Here is a 24,228-nt window from a genome sequence, read left to right as displayed (position 1 = left end):
TGCTCGTCTCTGTTTTAATGCTATGTAAGACCTTGTCCCAGTATTGCTCCAGTGCCCCACATTTCCATAACATGTGTATCAGGCCTGCATCCAGTTCCGAGCACCAGGGGCATGCACCATTCGCAGCGTTATACATCAATGCTATCTTGGGAGGGCTGAGGTATGCTCTGTGGTGTATATATATAAATTAATCAGTTTAAAAACTGGCGTTTCTGGATACCTTGTGTATATGTGCTGTGATTATTCCCCACTGAGGTTCGTCTATGGGTTCCCAGATGTCCTCTTGCCAGAGGGTCCTCAATCTTTCAAGAGGGGATAGAGTGTCTCTTTGTAATGTTCTGTAAAGTGTGGATACAACTTTCTTGCCTCCCCCTATTGTGCAGAGAGCCTAGCATCCGGCGTGTGTAGGAGGTTCCCTTGACCCCTGTTTCCACTGTCGCCGTATGAGTGATCTGTGCATAAGGGACATCCCCGGTGGGACTCCAAATCGTGCCATCAGTGTTCCATATGACATCAGTTCCCCATCCCCGAAAAGATCTCCCACCACAGGGACACCACGTCACCAGCTTGGTGATACCCGCAACTGTATTTCCCCCAGGGAGCACAGTCAGGCAGGTCAATGGTAAATTCGGTGAGTATGGGGATGTGGTTTTCATACATTGCAAGCTGCGTTTCCAGCAGTCGTGCATGACCTGGAGGACCCGCGCGAACCCATCACCAGTTTCCCTCCGGGCGTCAGGAGTATCCCCGAGAGGGTTGTGGCAGTGCGTCCTATTTGGTGCCCTCTGGGTATTTCCGGCTGTGCTGCATGCCATGCTTTAGCCAGCCATTGTAGTTGGCATGCTAGGTAATACAACTCAATATCTGGTGCCGCCACCCCCCCCCCCCCCCTCCCCCTCCTTCATGGGTCTCTGGAGTTTATGGAAAGCTAATTTGTGTCGTCCCGGCCCCCTGATAAGGCTAGTGAGTATAGAGTCAATCTCACGAAAGAGCGGGCGGGGATCAGTATGGGCAATGTTGAGAAGTAGTACATTAATCTTCACCAGGGCCACGCGACCTGCCACTGACAAGGGTAATGTCTTCCAGAACTGGGCATCTGATCTCAGTTTCCGGATCACTCTGTTCACATTTCCCTCCAGGAGATCCACCGGTTCGTGGTATATATTAACGCCCTAAAAGCGGAAGGTGGTCGAGGACCATCCCAGACCGCAAATATTTATAATCTGGGGCACTCCCCTATTTAATGGGTAAATGAGGGATTTCTGCCAGTTTATGCGGAGCCCTCACATGTCCCGAAATTTCTCTAGCAAGACCATGGCTCCCGGTAAGTCCCTGTTTGGGTCTTTCAGGAATATTATCATGTCGTCCGCGTAGAGTGCGATTTGGTGAGTCTGATCCTCAACTGTTAGTCCCTCATGGTGCTTCCCGGTTCTAGCCATCTGCGCCAGTGGTTCCATCGCAATGGCAAATAACAAAGGCGACAGCGAGCATCCCTGTCTGGTGTCCTTCCAATTCTGTACGAGCTCAAGATTGTTCGGCCCGTAACGAACACGGGCTGTGGGGGTTGAGTATAGCAGCTTCATCCACCTAAGGAACCCCTGACCCTGGCCCATCTGTTTCAATATTGTCTCCAGGTAGACCCATCTGAGACTGTTGGACGCTTTTTCAATGTCTACTGCTATAATTGCTGCTGTACGTATATTCGGAGATCCTGATTGTATTATCTTAATCAGTCTCCTTATGTTAAGTGCGGTATTGAGGTTTGGGATAAATCCAGTCTGGTCTGGGTGGATCAATTTTTCCATGTGGGGCAGTAGTCTCGTGGTCAGGATGCGACTAAGTATTTTATAGTCCATATTAAGCATGGATAGAGGACGATATGAGCACACATCCGTAGGCGGGCGACCCGGTTTCAGCAATGGGATCACAATGGCCTCATTTGTGGATGAGGGGAGCCTTCCAGTCTGCAGCGCCTCTGTATAGAGTGCATTTAGCTGTGGAGCTAGGAGGTCTATGTAAGCACTGTAAAATTCTGCGGGTAGTCCATCCCCCCTGGGCACCTTGCCTCTAGCCATCGCCCCTACTGCCACAGTCACATCCCGATGGGTTATCACCTCCCCTAGTTCCTGTTGATCGTCCTCTCCCAGGGCCAGGAGCTGGATACCTTCCAAGCATCTCAGCTGCTCCGGGTCCAGGGTCGCCGTTGGGAATGGGGAATGGGGGGTAGGGAGGCGTAAAGCAATGAGTAGTACTCCGTGAAGATAGCGTTAATGTCCATTTGCCCATATAGTCTCTTCCCTGTCGGGTCCACTATCTCCATCACCAGGGACTGCTGTCTCGGCAGAGCCGAGAGCCAGGCCAGCAATGCCCCTGCTCTGTCTCCTTCTGCATGGTATCTAGTAATATATTTCTTATAGTCAAAGCATCTGAGTTTTTGCAGAGCCAATGCCACTTTATTTTTAGTTTCGGATATGCTAGGGGCTAGTTCTGGATCATCTGGTCTTTTGTGTTCCAGATTCCTTAGTTCTTTCTCATATTTATCTATTTCTCCCTCCAGGGATCTCCTGACCCCCCATTATCCCGGACATGCATTTACCCCCGACAGTCACCTTGAACGCTTCCCATTCTTGAGCCCGGGAGAATGCTGAGCCCCGATTGTGTGTAAAATATTCTTTGGTTGTGTCTCTAATGGTTTGCTGGAAAGCACTATCATCTACTGTTTCCACATTGAGTCACCAGTCTGGTATTTGGGGGCGTTCTCTCCTCCAATCCAGTGTGAGCAGTAGGGGATTGTGATCAGACACTGTGCGGCAGAGATATTCAGCACTACGTCCTGTGCAATTTACGTCGGGGGATGACAGGAAAACTTCCAGTCGGACATGTAAGTCGTGTAAGGGCGAGTAGAAAGAGTAATCTCTTTCTTGCGGGTGAAGGTGTCTCCAGGAGTCCGTGAGGCCCCAGTGCCGTTGCCAGTCGGTGAAACTCTTGGCTATCTTAATTGTGGGGGAGTGTCGCAGAGGAGGGTCAGATCTGTCCAATTCAGTGTTTGCAATACTGTCAAAGTCACCCCCCACTATCGTTGCCTGTGTTAAATGTGGTCCTAGCTTGTGTGAAATTGCGTTCAGAAAGGTGCCTTGGTCTTGATTAGGAGCATAAATACCTCCCAGTGTGACATCCTGTCCCCCCAGACGACTAGTCACTAGGACATAGAAACCCTCTTTGCCCATGAATACTTACATTTTTTTAAATGGAACCCCCCGCCGTACCCACATCAGGACCCCTCTCGCGTATGCCGAATATGCTGTGGCATATACCTGCCCTCTCCATCGTTTCGATATAGCTTTAACCTCCTTTTCCGTGAGGTGTGTTTCTTGCAGCATGGCTATGTGTACTCCTCGCCTTTTAAGCTGACTGTAAACTTTATATTGTTTATTCATACTGTTCAATCCCCTGACGTTCCAGGTGAGGAATTTATAATCTAGAGGTCTATCCGTAGTCTGTGTAGGCATGTGATTTGCTTGTGCCTTCGCTCCCAGGTGTCCATTTCGTGTGTGGCAGTGACAGTGGATCTAGCCTAGGGGATGTGTGACATGGAGTTGATATCCCTACTATAAACCCATTATCAAACATAACATTTCCCTTTTTATCCAAACTCCCTCTCCCCAGGACCGGTATTGAAACTAACCCCGTCCAAAACTTCTCTAACTTTGTAAACATGGTGTGTGAGGGACGAGGCAAGAACTGAGTGCTTTACCCGTGGTCTCCCTCCCATCCCCAAATCATCTGACGTTGGGCACTTCTTCCCAGCCCCCCTGTAGTAAGTGCAGTTGTCTTGCGGTGGCGGAGAGCAGAAACAGTGCAGTCAACTGGTTGCCAATCCTGTGTGCAAGTGTTTCCTGGGTCCCGGTGCGCTCCGTGGGTCCATAGTGTCATTAAACTCTAGCAATGCATCTCCCAAGGACCATACCTCCAGGTTTTGTCTCTACCGAGCGTAGTCGCTGTCGTCCCTCAGATGATCTCGTCAGATGTCCCTGGGGTGATTCTTGGAGGGTTGTCGAAGGTGTCTTGTGATGAACAGGAGGCTCTGCCGGACATTGATTCCTGGTCCGAATGGGTCTCAGAGGGGTGCGGTGACCCAGGCCCCCCTTTCCCCAAAGATGCCGTAGCCTTCACCGCTTCTCGCCGTTCTTGTAATGCCTGGCTGCATGGTGGGGCTGCGCCAGTCAGTCGTCTCCCCTTTTTCCTGCGAGGTTTCTTTTGCGTCCTTTCAGCACCCTCCGGTTTCTCTCCCATGGCCATACCCGAAGTGTCCAGCCACTCCCGCGCCTGCTGCGGCGAAGTGAAGAAGAGTGTTTTGTTATTTGTGATGATCTTCAGTTTGGCCAGGAACAACATCGCATAACGAATGCCTCGTTCCCTGAGTAGTCGCTTAACCTCCATGAAAGTGGCTCTTTGCTTCTGGGTGTCCCTGGTGAAGTCCGAGAAGATCATTATCCGCTGATTGCCTAGTGTGATCTCCCCTTTTTTCCTTGCCTGTGATATTATAAGGTCCCTGTCTTTAAAATGGAGCAGTTTTGCTATGATCGGGCGCGGTCAGGCCCCCATAGGGGGTGGGGCCCTCACCGATATCCTGTGAGCTTGTTCTATTGCAAAATATTGCAATAATGCCCTCCGGAGCCACCTCTTGGCGTATCCATTGCTCCAAGTATGTTTCCATATTGGGTGCCTCTTGCTCTGCCTTCTCGGGGAAACCAACCAGTAATAGGTTACTTCTTCATGCCCTGTTTTCGGCATCTTCCGCACGTGCTTCTAATGTTTTAATCCGCAACGTCATTTCGACCACCATTTTGGTAATCTTCTGGCACTCCGGGGTAAGTTGCTCCAGGGATTTTTCGTTGGTGACCACTCTGTCAGTTAATCGTCTATGATCATCTCCGAGGAGCGTCAAATCCACGGATAGTGTATCTATTTTAAGTTCCAGTGCATCTCTAGAGGCCTGTATGGCCTGTAATATGGTGTCTAGCGTGGTTTCCTGATGCAGGGTCTTGTCAGATTCACTGGTTCCTCCGTCCTTTTGTGATCCACTTGTTGTTTCGTCCCCAGGGTCGTCCCGCATTTTAGGTTTACCCATGTTTTTTCAGCCTTCTCTCTTTCGCAGGGCTGGGGCCCCCTCTGTGCCCGCACCAGTATCTCAGCAGTCGCTTACCACCTTTATTATTTCGTTCAAGGCCTTTGCTGTACTGTTTCTTCATCTTGATTTACTCAATATCTTTTCGCTGTGGCCCTTCTCTGTTCAGTTTGTCATGTGGGAGCTGTCACGTCTCTTTCCGGGGGGTCTCCCAGCGCTCCAGAAGATGGAGTTCACCTATTCCCAGGAGCTTACTAAAATCCTATTGGAAGTTGTAGAAGACTAAAACGAGCATGTTACCATTTAGTTTGTGTGTTCATATTGGTTGTGCTCCTACAGCAGGGAAGGGACTTTGTCCTTTAAGCTTTGCTCTTATGGGGAATTCTCTTACTCTCACTTGCTGGAGACTTATTTCAGTTCCTTATACCTCTCTACATGGGAGGAAGCTTAGCTTATTCCTTGTTGTGTTCTGATTTATAGCTAAGAACACGTTCCAGCTTTACCAACAAAGGTTTTATGCTTATGCATTGATTTTCTCATCACAACTCTTTATTGGATATCTGAATTGAAACCTTATTCTATTTCACTCCGATTCAATTTAGATTAGGGAACTCACTTATTGGAACACACTTGCTGTATTATTACAATAGTAACTGTAATTTTAACCAATATTGTATTCTTCCTTATATTAAAATCTTGATTACTGGATTATATTAATTTGTATTGCTGAAACTTAAAACATTGATACTTATTGAATAAATTATAAAAAACTAAAGAATTGAAAATAAAACCCTTTAACTCACACAAGTCCTCTTTGTCTAGACTTTAGTTATTTTATTGCATGTAGGTCTGGATGTAGATAATTACTCTGTTATACTTTTCCTTATTGATGAACGAGGGGCCATATGACCAGTGGTGGGGTTTAATTACCGATTAAACCCAAAGATTGAGATATAGAAAACCCTACTCCTTCACCAAAAAAGCAATGTCCATAAATCTGAGGAATCTCCCAAATCACTGCAGATCTAGATCATTCAAACATGTTGGAGCAGTCCTGCGGCACGTGTTAGTAGTACACAGTTTTATAAACCATGGTCTCAGCAGAGGTTGGTACGCTTCAATCAAAACAAGGCAAGTGCACAGGACATGTGGTGAAGTTCCTTCAACCTAGTCTTTCTCAAAGGCATTTGAAAAACCCAAAAACCCGACTAGTTTAATTTTAAATGCAGTGGATAGCTAAATATAAATGAGACTGGCAGATCTCTTCTGATCTTAATCCTAGCCAGATATTCCTTCCCTGCGCAAAGGCTAGGTAATCATTATAGAAGCATCTTTATGCTTTAACCAACAGTACTTTAACCCATTCGCTGCCAGGCCTTTTCCCCCTCCTGTGCCGAGCCTTTTTTTTGCTATTTGGAGCAGTTCGCGCTTAGGCCCTCATAACTTTTTGTTCACGTAAGCTACCCACGCCAAATTTGCGTCCTTTTTTTCCAACATCCTAGGGATTCTAGAGGTACCCAGACTTTGTGGGTTCCCCAGAAGGAGGCCAAGAAATTAGCCAAAAAACAGTGAACATTTCGTTTTTTTTTTAAAGAATTGGAAAAATGGGCTGCAGAAGAAGGCTTGTGGTTTTTTTCCCTGAAAAGGGCATCAACAAAGGGTTTGCGGTGATAAAATCACCAGCTTCCCAGCTTTCAGGAACAGGCAGACTTGAATCAGAGAACCCAATTTTTCAACACAATTTTGGCATTTTACTGGGACATACCCCATTTTTACGATTTTTTGTGCTTTCAGCCTCCTTCCAGTCAGTGACAGAAATGGGCATGAAACCAATGCTGGATCCCAGAAACCGCAACATTTCTGAAAAGTAGACAAAATTCTGAATTCAGCAAGGGGTAATTTGTGTAGATCCTACAAGGGTTTCCTACAGAAAATAACAACTGAAAAAGAAAAATATTGAAATTGAGGTGAAAAAAACATCCATTTTTCTCTAAGTTTTACTCTGTAATTTTTTCCTGCAATGTCAGATTTTCGAAAGCAATATACCGTTACGTCTGCTGGACTCTTCTGGTTGCGGGGATATATAGGGCTTGTAGGTTCATCAAGAACTCTAGGTACCCAGAGCCAATAAATGACCTGCACCCTGCAGTGGGTTTTCATTCTATGCCGGGTATACAGCAATTCATTTGCTGAAATATAAAGAGTAAAAAATAGCTATCAAGAAAACCTTTGTATTTCCAAAATGGGCACAAGATAAGGTGTTGAGAAGCAGTGGTTATTTGCACATCTCTGAATTCCTGGGTGCCCATACTAGCATGTGAATTACAGGGCATTTCTCAAATAGACGTCTTTTTTACACACTGTCTTACATTTGGAAGGGAAAAATGTAGAGAAAGACAAGGGGCAATAACACTTGTTTTGCTATTCTATGTTCCCCCAAGTCTCCCGATAAAAATGATACCTCACTTGTGTGGGTAGGCCTAGCGCCCGCGACAGGATATGCCCCAAAACACAACGTGGACACGTCACAGAAAACAGACCTGTTTTTAGCAAAGTGCCTACCTGTAGATTTTGGCCTGTAGCTCAGCCGCCACCTAGGGAAACCTACCAAACCTGTGCATTTCTGAAAACTAGAGACCTAGGGGAATCCAAGATGGGGTGACTTGTGTGGCTGGGACCAGGTTCTGTTACCCAGAATCCTTTGCAAACCTCAAAATTTGGCTTAAAAAACACATGTTCCTCACATTTCTGTGGCAGAAAGTTCTGGAATCTGAGAGGAGCCACACATTTCCTTCCACCCAGCGTTCCCCCACGTCTCCCGATAAAAATGATACCTCACTTGTGTGGGTAGGCCTAGCGCCCGCGACAGGAAACGCACCAAAGCGCAACGTGGACACATCACAGAAAACAGACCTGTTTTTAGCAAAGTGCCTACCTGTAGATTTTGGCCTGTAGCTCAGCCGCCACCTAGGGAAACCTACCAAACCTGTGCATTTCTGAAAACTAGAGACCTAGGGGAATCCAAGATGGGGTGACTTGTGTGGCTCGGACCAGGTTCTGTTACCCAGAATCCTTTGCAAACCTCAAACTTTGGCTAAAAAAACACATGTTCCTCACATTTCTGTGGCAGAAAGTTCTAGAATCTGAGAGGAGCCACAAATTTCCTTCCACCCTGCGTTCCCCCACATCTCCCGATAAAAATGATACCTCACTTGTGTGGGTAGGCCTAGCGCCCGCGACAGGAAACGCCCCAAAGCGCAACGTGGACACAGCCAAATTTTTGAAGGAAAACAGATGCGTTTTTTGCAAAGTGCCTACCTGTAGATTTTGGCCTGTAGCTCAGCCGCCACCTAGGGAAACCTACCAAACCTGTGCATTTCTGAAAACTAGAGACATAGGGGAATCCAAGATGGGGTGACTTGTGTGGCTGGGACCAGGTTCTGTTACCCAGAATCCTTTGCAAACCACAAAATTTGGCTAAAAAAACATGTTCCTCACATTTCTGTGGCAGAAAGTTCTACAATCCGAGAGGAGCCACAAATTTCCTTCCACCCAGCGTTCCCCCATGTCTCCCGATAAAAATGATACCTCACTTGTGTGGGTAGGCCTAGCGCCCGCGATAGGAAACGCCCCAAAGCGCAACGTGGACACATCACAGAAAATAGACCTGTTTTTAGCAAAGTGCCTACCTGTGGATTTTGGCCTCTAGCTCAGCCGCCACCTAGGGAAACCTACCAAACCTGTGCATTTCTGAAAACTAGAGACCTAGGGGAATCCAAGATGGGGTGATTTGTGTGGCTCGGACCAGGTTCTGTTACCCAGAATCCTTTGCAAACCTCAAAATTTGGCTAAAAAAACATGTTCCTCACATTTCTGTGGCAGAAAGTTCTGGAATCTGAGAGGAGCCACAAATTTCCTTCCACCCAGAGTTCCCCCACGTCTCCCGATGAAAATTATACCTTACTTGTGTGGGTAGGCCTAGCGCTCGCGACAGGAATTGGCCCAAAACACAACGTGGACACATCAAATTTTTTCATAGAAAACAGTGCCTACGTGTGGATTTTGGCCTCTAGCTCAGCCGGCACCTGGGGAAACCTAGCAAACCAGCGCATTTTTGAAAACTAGAGACCTAGGGGAATCCAAGATGGGGTGATTTGCGGGGCTCTGACCAGGTTCTGTTACCCAGAATCCTTTGCAAACATCAAAATCTGGCCAAAAAACACTTTTTCCTCTCATTTCGGTGACAGAAAGTTCTGGAATCTGAGAGGAGCCACAAATTTCCTTCCACCCAGCGTTCCCCTAAGTCTCTCCATAAAAATGGTACCTCACTTGTGTGGGTAGGCCTAGCGCCCACGAAAGGAAATGGCCCAAAACACAACGTGGACACAACATATTTTTTCACAGAAAACAGAGGTGTTTTTTGCAAAGTGCCTACATGTGGATTTTGGCCTCTAGCTCAGGCGGCCCTGGGGGGGGGGGGGGGGGGGGGGGGGAATGCCCTAAAATAAATTTGACCCCCCACCCCCCCCAACCCCCCCTGCCCAGGTGCGACCCTTGCCTACGGGGTCGCTACCCCTGCGTGACATTGGCGCCAAAAAACAAATTCCCGGTGCCTAGGGGTTTCTGCCCCCTTGGGGGCAGATTGACCTAAAATCGACCAATCTGCCCCCAAAGGGGGCAGAAATGGTCTAAATACAGTTTGCCCCCCAGGGAAGCGACCCTTGTCTGATGGGTCGCTCCCCATCTCTAAAAAAACAAACAAACAAAAAACAAAAAAACATTTGCCCTGGCGCCTAGAGGTTTCTGCCCCCCCTGGGGGCAGATCGGCCTAATAATAGGCCGATCTGCCCCCAGGGGGGGGCAGAAATGGCCTAAAATAAATATGCCCCCCCAAACCCCCCCCCCACCTCGGAGCGACCCTTGCCTACTGGGTCGCTCCCCCTGCGTGACATTGGCGCCAAAAAACGAATCCCCGGTGCCTAGTGGTTGCAGATTGACCTAAAATCGACCAATCTGCCCCCAAGGGGGGCAGAAATGGTCTAAACACAGTTTGCCCCCCAGGGGAGCGACCCTTGTCTGATGGGTCGCTCCCCATCTCTAAAAAAACAAACAAACTAAAAAAAAAAACACTAAAAAAAAATTTGCCCTGACAACAAGAGGTTTCTGCCCCCCCCCTGGGGGCAGATCGGCCTAATAATAGGCCGATCTGCCCCCAGGGGGGGGCAGAAATGGCCTAAAATAAATTTGCCCCCCCCCCCCGGAGCGACCCTTGCCTACGGGGTCGCTCCCCCTGCGTGACATTGGCGCCAAAAAACAAATCCCCGGTGCCTAGTGGTTTCTGCCCCCTTGGGGCAGATTGACCTAAAATCGACCAATCTGCCCCCAAGGGGGGCAGAAATGGTCTAAACACAATTTGCCCCCCAGGGGAGCGACCCTTGCCTGATGGGTCGCTCCCCATCTCTAAAAAAAAACCAAACAAACAAAAAAAAAAACACAAAATTTTTTTTTGCCCTGGCAACAAGGGGGCAGAAATGGCCTAAAATAAATTTGCCCCCGAACACCCACCCCCCCACCCCCCGGAGCGACCCTTGCCTACGGGGTCGCTCCCCTTGCGTGACATTGGCGCCAAAAAACAAATCCCCGGTGCCTAGTGGTTTCTGCCCCCTTGGGGCAGATTGACCTAAAATCGACCAATCTGCCCCCAAGGGGGGCAGAAATGGTCTAAATACAATTTGCCCCCCAGGGGAGCGACCCTTGCCTGATGGGTCGCCGCCCATCTCTAAAAAAAAACCAAACCAAAAAAAAAAAAACACAAAAAAAACATTTGCCCTGGCGCCTAGAGGTTTCTGCCCCCCCTGGGGGGCAGAGATGGCCTAAAATAATTTTGTCCCCCCCACCCCCCCGGGGAGCGACCCTGGACTACAAGGTCGCTCCCCTTGTGTGACGGCGCAAAAAAAAGATCCCTGGTGCCTAGTGGTTTCTGCCCCCCATTGGGGGCAGATCAGCCGAATCAAAATAGGCTGATCTACCCTCCCCAGGGGGGCAGAAATGGCCTAAAATAATCCCCCCCCCCCCCCCCCCAAGGAGCGACCCTTGCCTAAGGGGTCGCTCCCCTTGCGTGAAATTTACGCAAAAAAAAACCTCCCTGGTGTCTAATGGTTTCTGCCCCCCTTGGGGGCAGATTGGCCTCATCAAAATAGGCCAATCTGCCCCCAAGGGGGGCAGAAATGGCCTAAATATAATTTGCCCCCTAGGGGAGCGACGCTTGCCTAAGGGGTCGCTCCCCACCTAAAAAAAAAAAGAAAACATAACAAAAACAAAAAAACAAAAAAAAAGATCCCTGGTGCCTAGAGGTTGGGGGGGATCGGGGGTGGAAGGGGAAGGGCTTCCCCTTCCATCCCTGACTAGGGGGGGTGGGGGGGAACCCCACAGAGGGAGCGCTCCCTCTGGGCTCTGTGCACAGGATGTAATGGTTACGTCCTGGGCACAGCAGCACTGTGCCTCAGGACGTAACCATTACGTCCTGGGCACAGAAGGGGTTAAATGACTCAAAATTAATGTTTACCAATGAATTACATCTAATGAATATCCACAGCCAGGTGTGAGGTTGGTTGCCCTGCATTTTATATGCTTTCCCACAAATACTCCATCACCATATGTTATAGTAGGCATTAACTTTTTTTTTTTTTATTTATTTTTTTTATTAGAACGGACGGCAATAACGGGCCCGTTTATTTTTTTGCATTGGAATACATTCCAAGTTTTGTCCCATACAATACTACTGGCCAGTTTATGGCCATATACTTCGTTGTTGATGCTGTTTATTAACCTTACCATATTCCTCTAGGGGAGGCCAAACCGCAACCAGCTCAGTTTCAACCTCCAGGTAGCGCTAATCTTCCTAGACAAAGACCTGTGCTGATTCAAGTTAAAATGGAGCTGTCTATTAAAATATAGGGCCTCAACAGCTAGTTGCAATGTTGGTGCAATCCCTATTCATCAAATGCAGCCTGAAAGTCAGTGAAGCAGTCATCTGTGTGTTGGATAAATTAAGTGAGCTTTAAACCAACATAGATGGTGCCAATATATTGCAGGGGATAGCACACACAGGTTTAAAAACATGTCTGGTGCCACTGTAGTTGTTTTGCCTTTCCCAGTCCATCATCTCATCCAGCAACCCTTTTGGAAAGAGTTTTAAGTTGATATCCAGTAGGGTTACGAGTCAATAGCTGGATGGGTCAGAGGGTGAAACCTTCTGAGATATTCACTGGAAAAAAAAGAGGATACAGGGACGTTATAGTTAGGTTGACATTTTACCAGTACAAAACTATAGAAATTCAGCAGTTATAGTCATACTTATGTTAAGAAACACTTGCTGACTAAACTTACTTTCCAGCACTAGTTATAGTTTCTTCAGATAAGTATAACTGCTGAATTTCTTTTGTACAGGTAAAACATCCACCTAACTTTAACATCCCTGAATCTTTGTTTTTTTCAGTGAATTTCTATGTTTACTTTTTTTAACGTGAAGTAATATGTACTTACCACACAAACACAACCACTTTCCCACATGCACTCAAACCCACGCTGCGCACGGCCTTTGGGGTTAGATGCAGTCAGTGTTTGTTTTTTTTTTAATTTTTCCCTGGATCTGCAGATCCTTTGTGATTTTAAACTGTGGATCTGAGAATTGTACAGAAAAAAAAAAATGGGCAATTGTTTGCCCATGAGAGGGTCTCTAAGAGACCTCTCCATCTGTTCCATGGGGTAAGGATACCTGTAGCTTGACCCCTTATATGTTTTTCTACTATATTACCTCTCCTGGGTCAATGCGAGAAACATAATGGCAGACGCAACTTTATTTTCAGGTTGCAGTCAGCCAATCAGGGCCCTGCTTTTACCCCCCAGATCTGCAAATTTTATGTGAGCGGATTTGTGAAGGATCTGCATTCTAAATATCTACTTTTTAACCTTAAATAACTCAAACTACTGAACAGATTTACACCAAAACACAAAAATCACAGTCTACGAACCAAGATCTAGCTTCCTGCCGAATTTGGTGTAAATCTGTTCAGCCGTTTGGCCTGTAGCTGTGTCTAAAGATTATAAAATCCCTATAGACACAGAATGGGGAAAAAGTGTTTTAGGCCCCCCTTTTCTCCGCTCGATCCCCACTGGATAAACCACCCCAAAACTTTCAGCACAGCAGCTGAACTGTCGTATTAGTTTTGAAAATTTTGTGAAGATTCGTCAAACAGCGCCAAAGTTATTGGCAAAACAAAAAACGCACTGTCTATGGAAAAAGTCGGTCCTAACTACAACTACCTACTGGCTACCACCAGTAGAGAGAATGGATACATATTATATATATATATATATATATATATATATATATATATATATATATATGCAAAAAACATAGGAGAACTCTGGGAAGTTCCCACTTTTAGGTGGAGAGCTGCTCTAGTAAGGAGCACCCTGCAACACCAGCGACACTCTAGATTTGCTCACCTCAAATGTCTGCTTATCTAGCAAAGTCTTTAAGCATAGGATTAGCACAGTGCAGACATTTGAGGTGAGCAAATCTAAAGTGTCGCTGGTGTTGCAGGGTGCTCCTTACTAGAGCAGCTCTCCACCTAAAATTGGGAACTTCCCAGAGTTCTCCTTTGTTTTTTGCATAATTTATGCGTCGCTCTATCCCTGAAAGGGTTTTGGTTTGACTTATACTGGGTGCGCCCTTGTGTCTGGACAAAGCTATACCCCTCTGAAGAGCTCTAATGAGAGCGAAACACGTGTCAGGGGTTGCTTTACTCATTCCAGGTTGGCTTGGACGGTATTTGACCAGTCCAAAGCTGTAATACTGTGCCTGGAGTGGTAAATGGCTTTTGTCATTTTACAGCTCAGCGAGGATGACACTATGTCAATCCTATGCTTAAAGATTTTGCTGTACAAATGGCAAAAGACTTTGTCACTATCTAGCTCGGCGAGGATAGCACTGTGCTAATCCTATGCTTAAAGACTTTGCTAGATAAGCAGACATTTGAGGTGAGCAAATCTAGAGTGTCGCAGGGTGCTCCTTACTAGAGCAGCTCTCCACCTAAAATTGGGAACTTCCCAGAGTTCTCCTTTGTTTTTTGCATAATTTATGCGTCGCTCTATCCCTGAAAGGGTTTTGGTTTGATATATATATATATATATACACACACACACACACACACACGCGCACACACACACCGAGAGCGGAGAGGGAGAGAGCTAGAGAGGGAGAGAAAGAAAGCTAGAGAGCAGGCTGGAGCGCAAGAGAGCTAGAGAGTGAAAGAGCGAGCTAGAGTGGGCTACAGAGAGAGCGCTAGAGCAGTAGAGGGAGCGAGCAAGCGAGAGTGCTCAGAGAGAGAGCTGGAGAGAGAGCTGGAGAGAGAGCTAGCGAGAGCGAATGAGCGAGAGACCGAGCTCGAGAGAACAAGAATGCTAGAAAGAGATAGAGAGATAGAGAGTGAGCGCTAGAGAAAGCACGAGAAAGGGAGCTAAAGAGAAAGCGAGAGAGAGAGCGCAAGAGAGCGAGTGAGAGAGAGAGAGCGCAAGAGAGCGAGTGAGAGAGAGAGAGCAGACAAGAAAACGCGAGACAGCTAAAGAAAGAGCACGAGTGAGCTGGAGTGAGTGAGCTCAAGAAAGCACAAGAGAGCAAAACAGGCAGAGAGAGCTAGAGTGCAAGAGAGTAAGAGAGAAACCCAGCAATAGATAGTGAACTAGAGCTAGAGAGTGAAAGAGCTATAGAGAGAGGGCGAAAGAGCTAGAGAGAGCACTAAGGAGAGCTAGAGACAGCGAGAGCAAGACAGAGAGATAGAGAACTATAGAAAGCGTGAGCTAGAAAGGGAGATATAGAGTGAGAGAGTGAGTGAGTCAGAGCGAGATAGAGACAGATAGATTGATCTCCCTGCATGGTTCAGGGTACTGGAGCAGTTTTAAGTGGTTATTCAAAATTATATTTTTTGCTTAGTAAGCAATATGGGGCGTCAACCAACATTCCTTCCAACTTGGTACAAAGACGGAATGACAACATCCTATGCAGCAATAACTCAGCACAAATAATATTCTAATACCAAGGAAAAAAGTAAATTGACAAACAGCCCAAAAGAAATGGCCTTGGTTCAAGGTTGGTGGATTCTTAAGGCATAATGTAAAAAAAGTATTTTGTGATGTGAAAAATAGTTCTTCACCACTTCGGTGAAGATACCATCCACTAGGTTTAATGAGGATTGTCATTTCTGAAACTAGAATAGCACCTAGGTGGGAGAAGCCCAAAGTTGTCCTAAACAGCAGAGCACAAGGTTAATAACTGCATATGGTCTCATTATTAGTGGACACAGCCCCAGCAAGAAAAGGTAGCATCTCACTCTTGGTGTAGGGAGAGGCTTTAGTACAAATGTTAAGTGTTTGGCTTTGGAGTTAGGAAACTGGGTTTCATGTTTGTGCTTTGAACGTGTAATAAAATGTGTGATCCTCATCACATATCACATCTCCATGTGGCTCAACTCTCTCACATGACAAAATGTGAAGTACTCAGAATTGGCACTTTAGGTAGTGTTTAAGATTTTAAGGATCGGTGCAGGCAGATTACGTGTCTATGGAGAGTCGTGTTTTCGGGAGGCGAGAACCTTTGTCGTGTAAAACGTGCCTCCAGAAACGGGTTGTGAAAAGCAATATGAAGGAATGCAGTGCATTATGGGCAGTAACACGCAGATGTGGGGTTTGGAGGAGAGGGTAAAGAAAGCTAGCTTATACACAGTCGTTCCACTCCACCTATTTCCAATTTGCATTCCGGTCAGAATGACGCTGTCACACATTGTTTAAAAGGATGCTCTCGTGGGAACACTTCCGCCATACACCTTCCATCTTCACTCGCAAGAACAGCCTCTCCCCCCACCACCCTTCCAAATCTACCCCTCTCGGTCCTATACAATTATCTTCCCAAGGAACTCTCATAGTATAATTTCCGGCTTCTAAATCTATTGGACAAAACTCGGACGTGGAAGGGCCTCTTGCTGCCAGTGTACCAAGCACCGTCAAAATAACTTCCCTCTTTGCAGCTAATTGTTTGACGACACCTCCCTAGACTAAATGCCACACGCACTTTATTCAATACCAGTTTGGAGTAACTTAAAACTAAACCAATAAAACAACCGGAGGAATTGGAGGCTTCTTTTTCGTAGGCTCTCAAACCCATTTTGAAAAGATCCATTCCAATCAAAACCTCCCTTAGATTTTGAGAAATGATCTTCTCTTTTAGAGCTGCGAGAAATCTGCATTAAAACAGTAACTAGTTTGTTTAGAGCCTTTTTGCAAAGAAATCAAAGGCTGGGAGCAACAACAACAAAAAAAAATCTGATTTTATTCACAAAACATGATAAATATGCTTTATAAAACATCCACATTTCCCTGTTTGAAAACGGGACTTTAAGCTTGCAAGTCAGACGTCCTCGAATCAGCAGTCTTTGTGGCACAGTTGTGTTTGAGTCTCTCGTTAGTTGTCAATATTTCTGCAGTCACGTTTCTGTGCAGACCAGCTAACTGATACAAAACAATCAAACACTGCAAATAGGTAACGACTTCTATCATGTAGAATTCAAACACCAGGAATGCAACCACGATCTTCAAGGTTTGTTATTCTGCACCAAGGAGACTTTTCATTTGTTTCCACCGGTTTTATCCTTTGACAACTTTAAACCAGGCTTGCAAAATTAATACATTTATCATTGGCTTCGTGCACCACTGAAACCCTTGTGCTCGATGCTCAGAAACGCTTTTTTCTTTGTAAATATACATTCTTTAAACTTCCAAAATAATTTCTCGATAAAATATTGCCACTCCATTTTAAAGAATGATATTGTCAGCAATAGAGATTGTATGCACTTTGAACAGAAGGTAATGTGCACTGCTGTGAGTTGTTTCCTCGCTGATCGACAGAGGACTGATGGTTGTATGAGTCAATGAGCAACCATGTAGTGCAGCAGTTGCCAACCTTTTCACTTCGGTGGACCGCCACTTTATCGCTACTGGAACCCGGTGACCCACACTGAATCATTATTGGAAAACGTTCTGTTGGTTCCTTCACCTTGCTATTTATTGCTTTGACCTCCCTGTTGCTAAGTCTCCGCACTCATTTTCAGGTGGGAGAGTCGCATGTGAATCCACAGTCTTCAAGCTGCAAGACTACTCCTACAGTAAAGTAAGCTTTTCGTTTTGCAGAGTGAACTTTTGTGGATATACATGTTGAACATAGATTATGTAGCAATATTCTCTTGTCCTGTGAGAGGCTGGGTACAAAACAAATTTGTGTTAGCAAACAGGTGTTTAAGTACCCTTTGTCACACTTGTGATTGTTTGCTTACCTGGATGCTCAACAAAATGATGCTTGGTGAGTGTGTGTAAGGAGGACCATGATGTAGCCATTCAGATGTCATTGACTGAAACATGAAGAAGTGTTGCCCCCTTCTTCCTCGTGGAGTGCACTGTCAGTCTTTCCTTTAGCGTTACCCCTGCTGTTCTGTGACATTTTGGTATTGTTTAACCTATCCATCATGCTAAATTGCCCTTTGTTACTGGCAATCCATCAATTGCTGGAGCAAACGAGATTATTCTTTCTTTCCTGCAGGTTATACATTACAGTCCACCTAATGCTCAGCTTCTGCAAAGTGTGCTCTGCGTGAGACTTTGTTCTGAAAGAACCCCAAAACTTGCACTGCCTGGTGGATATGAACATGTGATACCGCCTTGGACAGGGAGCTGGGGTTAATTCTTGTTAATACCTTGCTTGAAAGTATGTTTCCTGCACTGTCATTGATGCAGCTTTCTAATCCTGCATATAAAGGTAGTTTTCAAATTAAAAAATTGCAATCCTGAACTATGCGTGGGTTCAAAGGGTCGTTTAATCAGTTGTGCGAGTACCAGATTGAGGTTCCATGTGGGCGTGGGCGCTGCTCTCAGAGGTGCTAATCTTTTAGCTCCCTCCAGAAACATTTTGACCACTATCTTGGAAAAAAACTCCTTCCTCGTATAGGCTACAATGGCGGTCAGGTGTACCTTCAATTTGACATCGGAGGGCTCCTTATCCAGTAGATGTGTGAGGTATTTTAGAACTGCGATGCCCTCTGCTGCAGTCTATGGATCATGTTGTTTGGCACACCATTTCCTAAACCTGTTCCATTTTTGGGGAATGACACCTGTGTGTCAGTACACCCAGAGTTCTTTTTAGCAGTTGGAGATGTCCAAATTCTATGTACTCAGGAACCATGCTGCCAAACTGAGTGTTTTTAGTTCCGGGTGAACACTTTGCCCCTTGTATGGTTCGAATGTCCTGCCATGTTAATAACAGCATCACAGTTTCCTGCACCAGTTCCACTAGGCCACAGAACCATGCTTGTCTGGTCTACTGTGGTGTGAAGTGGAATAAAGGTCTTGGACACTTGTCTGTATCTATTACCAGGGGAATCAGTTGAAAGATATATGCATATTTCCCTGACCATTCTATCAATGGGCGATTCCCTGGTGACTGGTGGCTTGGGTACCTGGATGCCTAAGTCTTGACATTTTGCATTTTCTTGGGTTGCAAATAAATCAATGTGCGGGGTTCCCTGATTTTTGAAGATCCGATACAGAATCTGTAGGTTTAGATTAGTGGGATGTGCTGCTTTGCCTGCTTAGTCTGTCTGCTTCTGTATTTTCCACACCAAGTAGGTGAAATGCTATTAGAATTAGGTTCCTTTACAATGCCCATATCCACATCTCCTGTGCCTGGCTGGGGAAGCGTGTGTGATCTTGTTAGCCTCATTCACCCGCCACTGTTTGTTGAGGTAGAACACTGCTGTAGTTTTGTCTGTTCTTTACCTGTACAGCCTTCTCCTTGAGTTGGGATTGGAAGCCTTGAGGGCCAAGAACACTGCCCTGAGGTCCAGGATATTTGTGTGTTTCACTGCTTCCTCCAAGCTGCACGTCTCTTGTGTTCAGACTATTCATGTGTGTTCCCTATCTATTGTAATGCATCTGTTATAATGGTAACTGTGAGATTGCTGTTCCACCACTGTATTTTCTTGTGTACTCTTTCTGCTGTAACAACTAGATCTTCCCAACTCCCTGCTGCGTATGACTAGTGTCTGTAGCCATTCCTGGATTGGTCTCACGTGGAGTCTGCCGTTTGGTGCAAAGGGTATGGATGATGCCACAATGCCCATAAGCTTCTTCAGTGGCCCTTCTGGTAGGGGCGAGCTTGTTCTGTCATTTTTTGGACTCCCCTGTCTACAGGGAAGGTTTTTTTTTTTACTGTTCCGAGTGCAATGTGGTCCTTAGGAAAATATTTTCCCTTTCTGGTAGCATAAATGATTGTTCCAGATTGATGGAGAAGCCGAGTTATGCAGGGTTTGTATGACCTTGTTTGTGTTGTCTCTTCACAGTTGATACGACCTTACCTTTATGAGCCAGTTGTCTATGTAGGGGAAGACCTTAATCCTCTTTCTTTCTAGATGTGCTGCTATGATGGCCCGGCATTTTATTTACAGTTCGGGACGGTTTTATCATAGAAGGCAACACTGTGAACTGGTAGTGAACCTTGTCTATCACAAATCTAAATAATTTTGTGTGCCGTCTGTTCATTGGCACGTGAAGGTACACATCCTTGAGATCTACTGTTGGTATGTTCCCTTTACCAATGAGAATCTCATTTGTGGTTAGATGTTGGGCAGTGGTTTTAAAAGCCCTATACCATATCAATGTCAGATTATGTTGTGTATCAATTTGTCGCAGGTGAAGTTGTGTTACTCCCTGAGTAATCATACGATTCTGTCCCATACTAGTGTTCAGTGCAGGGGTGGGTGTCCTGTGGAGGCACTTGCTGGTGGGCCAGCCCCTCTTGGTGCTGTGCCTCTTCTACATGCCCTCTCTCGAAAAGGCTATTTCTGCTGCATCATTGCAGTATGGATGTGCTGCGCAGCAAAGAAAGCATGGGAGAGCTGTGGGCGCCCTCGTTAACTCATTCTCTGATTTTTCATCTGAATTGCTGTATGCCCCTGAACTTACCTGCTTCATTGTCCTTTCTCATTCTCTGAAGGGATACGTCCACTGCTCTCCCAAAGGGGCATGTTCACCACCGTTGCTTGCACCTGTTGCTTGCGCCCCCCCAATAACTTTAGCCAGGTGGGGCTTCCTGAGTGTGGCCTTGGTGCAGAATTGCCTACTGGCGATATCAGCAGGGTCTGGGTCTGATTTCAAGCAGGTAATGCTGATCATCTTTTCCTCCTCACCTAATGCTTTTGACATTGCTGTGAGAGGTGTTGTAGGTGAATTCCAATCTCCCTCGACTTCTGCTGCAGTTTAACACAAAGGTTCAGGAGCATGTTGGAACTAGAGATTCTCCAATGGACCACTGCTGATCGCTCCATCTTCCTGCCCACCATATCCACTCGCAGGCTCCGAGTGGTGAGCTCACTGATAGCAGTGAATTTGCTCACTCGTGTGTTGTTGAGACAATTATGGAATCAACAGCCACTGACATCCTGATGTTGAGGGAAGTCTTGTACAGAGTGTCTTAATTTTTCCCTGCACATGTGGAGTGACAGCCTTAGACATGGCTAGCTCCTTGAAGGCTCCCCAGGTTGACCATACTTGGAAACACTGAAAGAAACGGTCTCCTTCTTAGTAATAGCAGTTAGGTTTCAAGCAATAAGCACAACTTCCCTTGCTCCTCCTCAAACTTGACGCCTTAAGTGTCTGCCACCACCTCCACCACTGCTTTATACATAGATGTGTCATCCGGTGCCTTGTGCCAGAATCTTGTTGTGTGATCTATTTTTGCATAATCACTATAGGCCTCCTGTGCCGTGGGTGTCTGTGTTTTGCACTTGTGCTATGGCGTAGTGTGCCCACCTGTTTTACTTCACTTTGAAGGTCTTTCGCTAAATTTCAGCACAGGCATTGTAGCACTATAGTGTATGGTACTTGGGCAGACACAAGTTGCAGACTTTATTATTATCCTTCTGCAGAGACCTGTGGTAGCATTTGGGGCAGGACCTTGGTGGTGTGTTTTCCATGCCCAACAGCATTCAATGGCCATGCAGTTCAGCACCTTCCGTTCTGCTAGGGTTGAAAAACCCTGAGACTGTGGAAACCGATGAGCTCCCGTGTCCTTTTGTTTTTCTTTGGTTCCCTCTGGTTCTTCCTCGCTTATCCTCAAAAACATTCCATCTGCCAATCCAGGTGCTACCTCCAGTGAATTAAGACCCAACAGCAGAAAAAAAAGAATCTGAAGATGGAGACCAAGCAATTAATATTTTATAGAAACCAATTTGGAGAATGCCTTTTTATAATTTGCTGTTTGCATGCTTATTGTCAATGCAATTAATCTTCAGAGAGTATTCTCTGTTGTTTTGTTGCAAAGTTCACAAGAAGCCTTATACCCAGTGCTTAATTTGTAAATAAAAAAAGTGCCGGTGCACACAGCCCGCCACTCAAACATGCGGCTGCTGCAATTAAATGTGCGAACACAGAATACTGAGGAAGCGTAATCCTGAAGCCATCTCGGGCCTCTTCAATCCTCAACTCATCCTTGCAGCTTTCTGCTTTCTGCTTTCTCCCATTGTGATGTTTTTTCGTTTTTCTCTCCATCCGTCTTTCCAATATGTGTCTTTTGCTCAAAGTAAATGCCTGAGGCAGAAAAGTGTCAGCCCTCAAAAATAAGTGCCGGTGCAGAGCACCGGAAACAACAAGCACAAATTAAGCACTGTTCATACCTATACCATCTGTCAGTCTGTTCATCTATTTATATCAAATTTCATAAAGAAATGCATGCACAAGGCTTCCAGACAGTTTTATTAAAATTAAACAATGGATTATCTAGGTAACACTAGTGCACACCACACATCAATGCTGTTTGCACTAATTTTGTGAAACATTTTAGTGTCTGAATATATATTATTATTATTGATATAAATATACATGTTCCCAAATATACACATTATATATTTATTTCTATATCCAGATAGAGCGAGGAAGGGTTAAATATTGCATGGAAAATGATTACTGAGAAACCATCCATTTTTAGCCACTGTAAAAAAGTGTATTTTGAAAGTTTTACAACTTATTTCCTTAACTGGGACTTAATGTACATACGAAGTATAATAAAATAATATTGTTTAGTTGTTTTTACTTTTTCCATTTTATTGCAATTTTCCATTTAATTGTGTTTCTTTATAATTATCTTTCGTTAAAAATGTTACTTTAGTTTTTGATGCATTTTATTTTTGTTAAAATTGTTTTCCCACAATTTGGTTTCCTGCAGTGCAGTTTCTCAATTTTAGTTTTCAATTAATTCACTTACATCAGCACATTTAACCACCGACTAAAGCTAAAGAGACTCAAATCACTTTTAGTGTAGGTCCATATGGTCCTTCGGTTTCCCTTCAGCAGAGTTCAGTCCATTCTTAATGGTGGGGAGTAGCTTCTGTGATTGTAGGTTGGGGCTCAATGGACTCCTTTGAGTGTTACAGACTGAAGATAAGTGTTCCTCAGTAAAGGATTCAGTGTATTCCATAGGCAAGGCACCAGGACTCGTTTTTTCCTGCATATTTTTCTGGCTTGCAGTTCGCTTTTGTCATAATAAATTGCTGTCAGATCTCAGTTAGCTCAAAACACCCCTTTAACCAGAACCTTTCTCACATATTCTGGCCTTTTTATGGTCATAAAAAACTCTGCCACCAGCCACAATTTCATGAGAAAAGACGCACCAAAAAAACAGCAACTAAAAGGGACTTACTTTATTTTTCTCAACAGAATATTGGTAGAATAAAAACTCACAAATTTGCATTCCTTACCCCACTATAGAAGCTGGGATAGAGGGGAAAAGCACCACCTTGAAACAGACACAGGTAACTGATGTATACAATGACAAAACATTTCAGCTTCATCCCAATAGCATCTACTACAACAATTATTGTACATTCTGCAATAGAACGTTTAAACAGTAACTATTTTACAGGGCATAGAGATAAAAAAGATGTACCTTTTATAGATCGTCCGTGATTCTGCTTAATTACTGACGTTAAGTAGCAAGGAGGTGAGGACCCTCTGAAAGAAAACACAGTGAAAACAAATGTTAACAAAATATTCCATAATATATCGTAATAGTTTAATAGGACAGCTTTGTAAAGTTATGTAATGCCCAGTAGACCAAAACATCTTTAAAAAAAATGACAAACTACACAAGTAAAGATTGCAAAGTAAAGTTACAATCACTTCACATGAACACTTAAAACAGCCATTCTCATATCTTACAAAACTAAATTTGTTACATTTTCACAACCTTGAAACAGAATTGTTGCACTGTTCAGTAAGATAGCCCTTGAATGAGGCTGCTCAGTTGTCTTTGCACCTTCACCTTGTTAGGTTTTGCCTGTATATCGCGTGTGCTGTGCTTGTGAAATCTATTGTATTAAATACATTTCTAAATGGGTCTTATGTCCCACCTACTCTTGCTTTCCTTAGGTCCTGTGCTCGCCACTTACCTTTCCTCCATTTCTATTGGCTGGCACACTATTTTCTTGCAATTACCAATGCTTTCTCTAAGTGTGCTTCTCTTATCAGTTTCCCGGTACCGAAGTACTGTTTTCATGCGCTTTTTGGGACATTTTTAGGTCCAGCCTATGCAGCGCTTGTGCTGTCTGTAAGATCTGCAAGTAGTGCTTTTTGACTAGTTTACTCAAGATTATTTTATTCATGACACGGAACTCCCATGGAGGTCCACATAAAGCAAACATATCAAAAGACCATAAAATTTAAAAACCAAGACCATCATTAGCAGTTTACAGTCCCCATTTCTGCAAAGTAATTAAATGATTAAGTAAATAAACAGATAAAAAGCATTTTAAAAAGTTAAAAATTCTATGGCAAAACATTGCGTTTGGGGGAACAGAGAAGGCCTGCAATAATTCTGAAGCACTGCAAAGTGAAAGTTTAAGACAGATAGGACTCAACCATCTACGACCGAATAACAGCAAAGCCGGACATAAGAAAACAACATGATTCCGGTCTTGAACACCATTTTGACAGATATTACA

General features: G+C 45.0%; 1 protein-coding gene across 1 annotated transcript in view; it reads right to left on the bottom strand.

Moving 5' to 3' along the window:
* Nucleotides 1–24,228, bottom strand: part of FOXN2 (forkhead box N2) — a 112,235-nt gene that overhangs the window by 32,933 nt on the left and 55,074 nt on the right. The window contains exon 4 of the mRNA XM_069234041.1: nt 23,175–23,239. Coding sequence (XP_069090142.1) covers nt 23,175–23,239 — 65 coding nt within the window. The remainder of the gene's footprint in view (nt 1–23,174; nt 23,240–24,228) is intronic.

The sequence above is a fragment of the Pleurodeles waltl genome, chromosome 5 (assembly GCF_031143425.1).
Source record: "Pleurodeles waltl isolate 20211129_DDA chromosome 5, aPleWal1.hap1.20221129, whole genome shotgun sequence".
NCBI lineage: Eukaryota > Metazoa > Chordata > Amphibia > Caudata > Salamandridae > Pleurodeles > Pleurodeles waltl.
The sequence above is the reverse complement of the archived record's forward strand: the minus strand, read 5'-3'. Positions and strand labels throughout refer to the sequence as shown.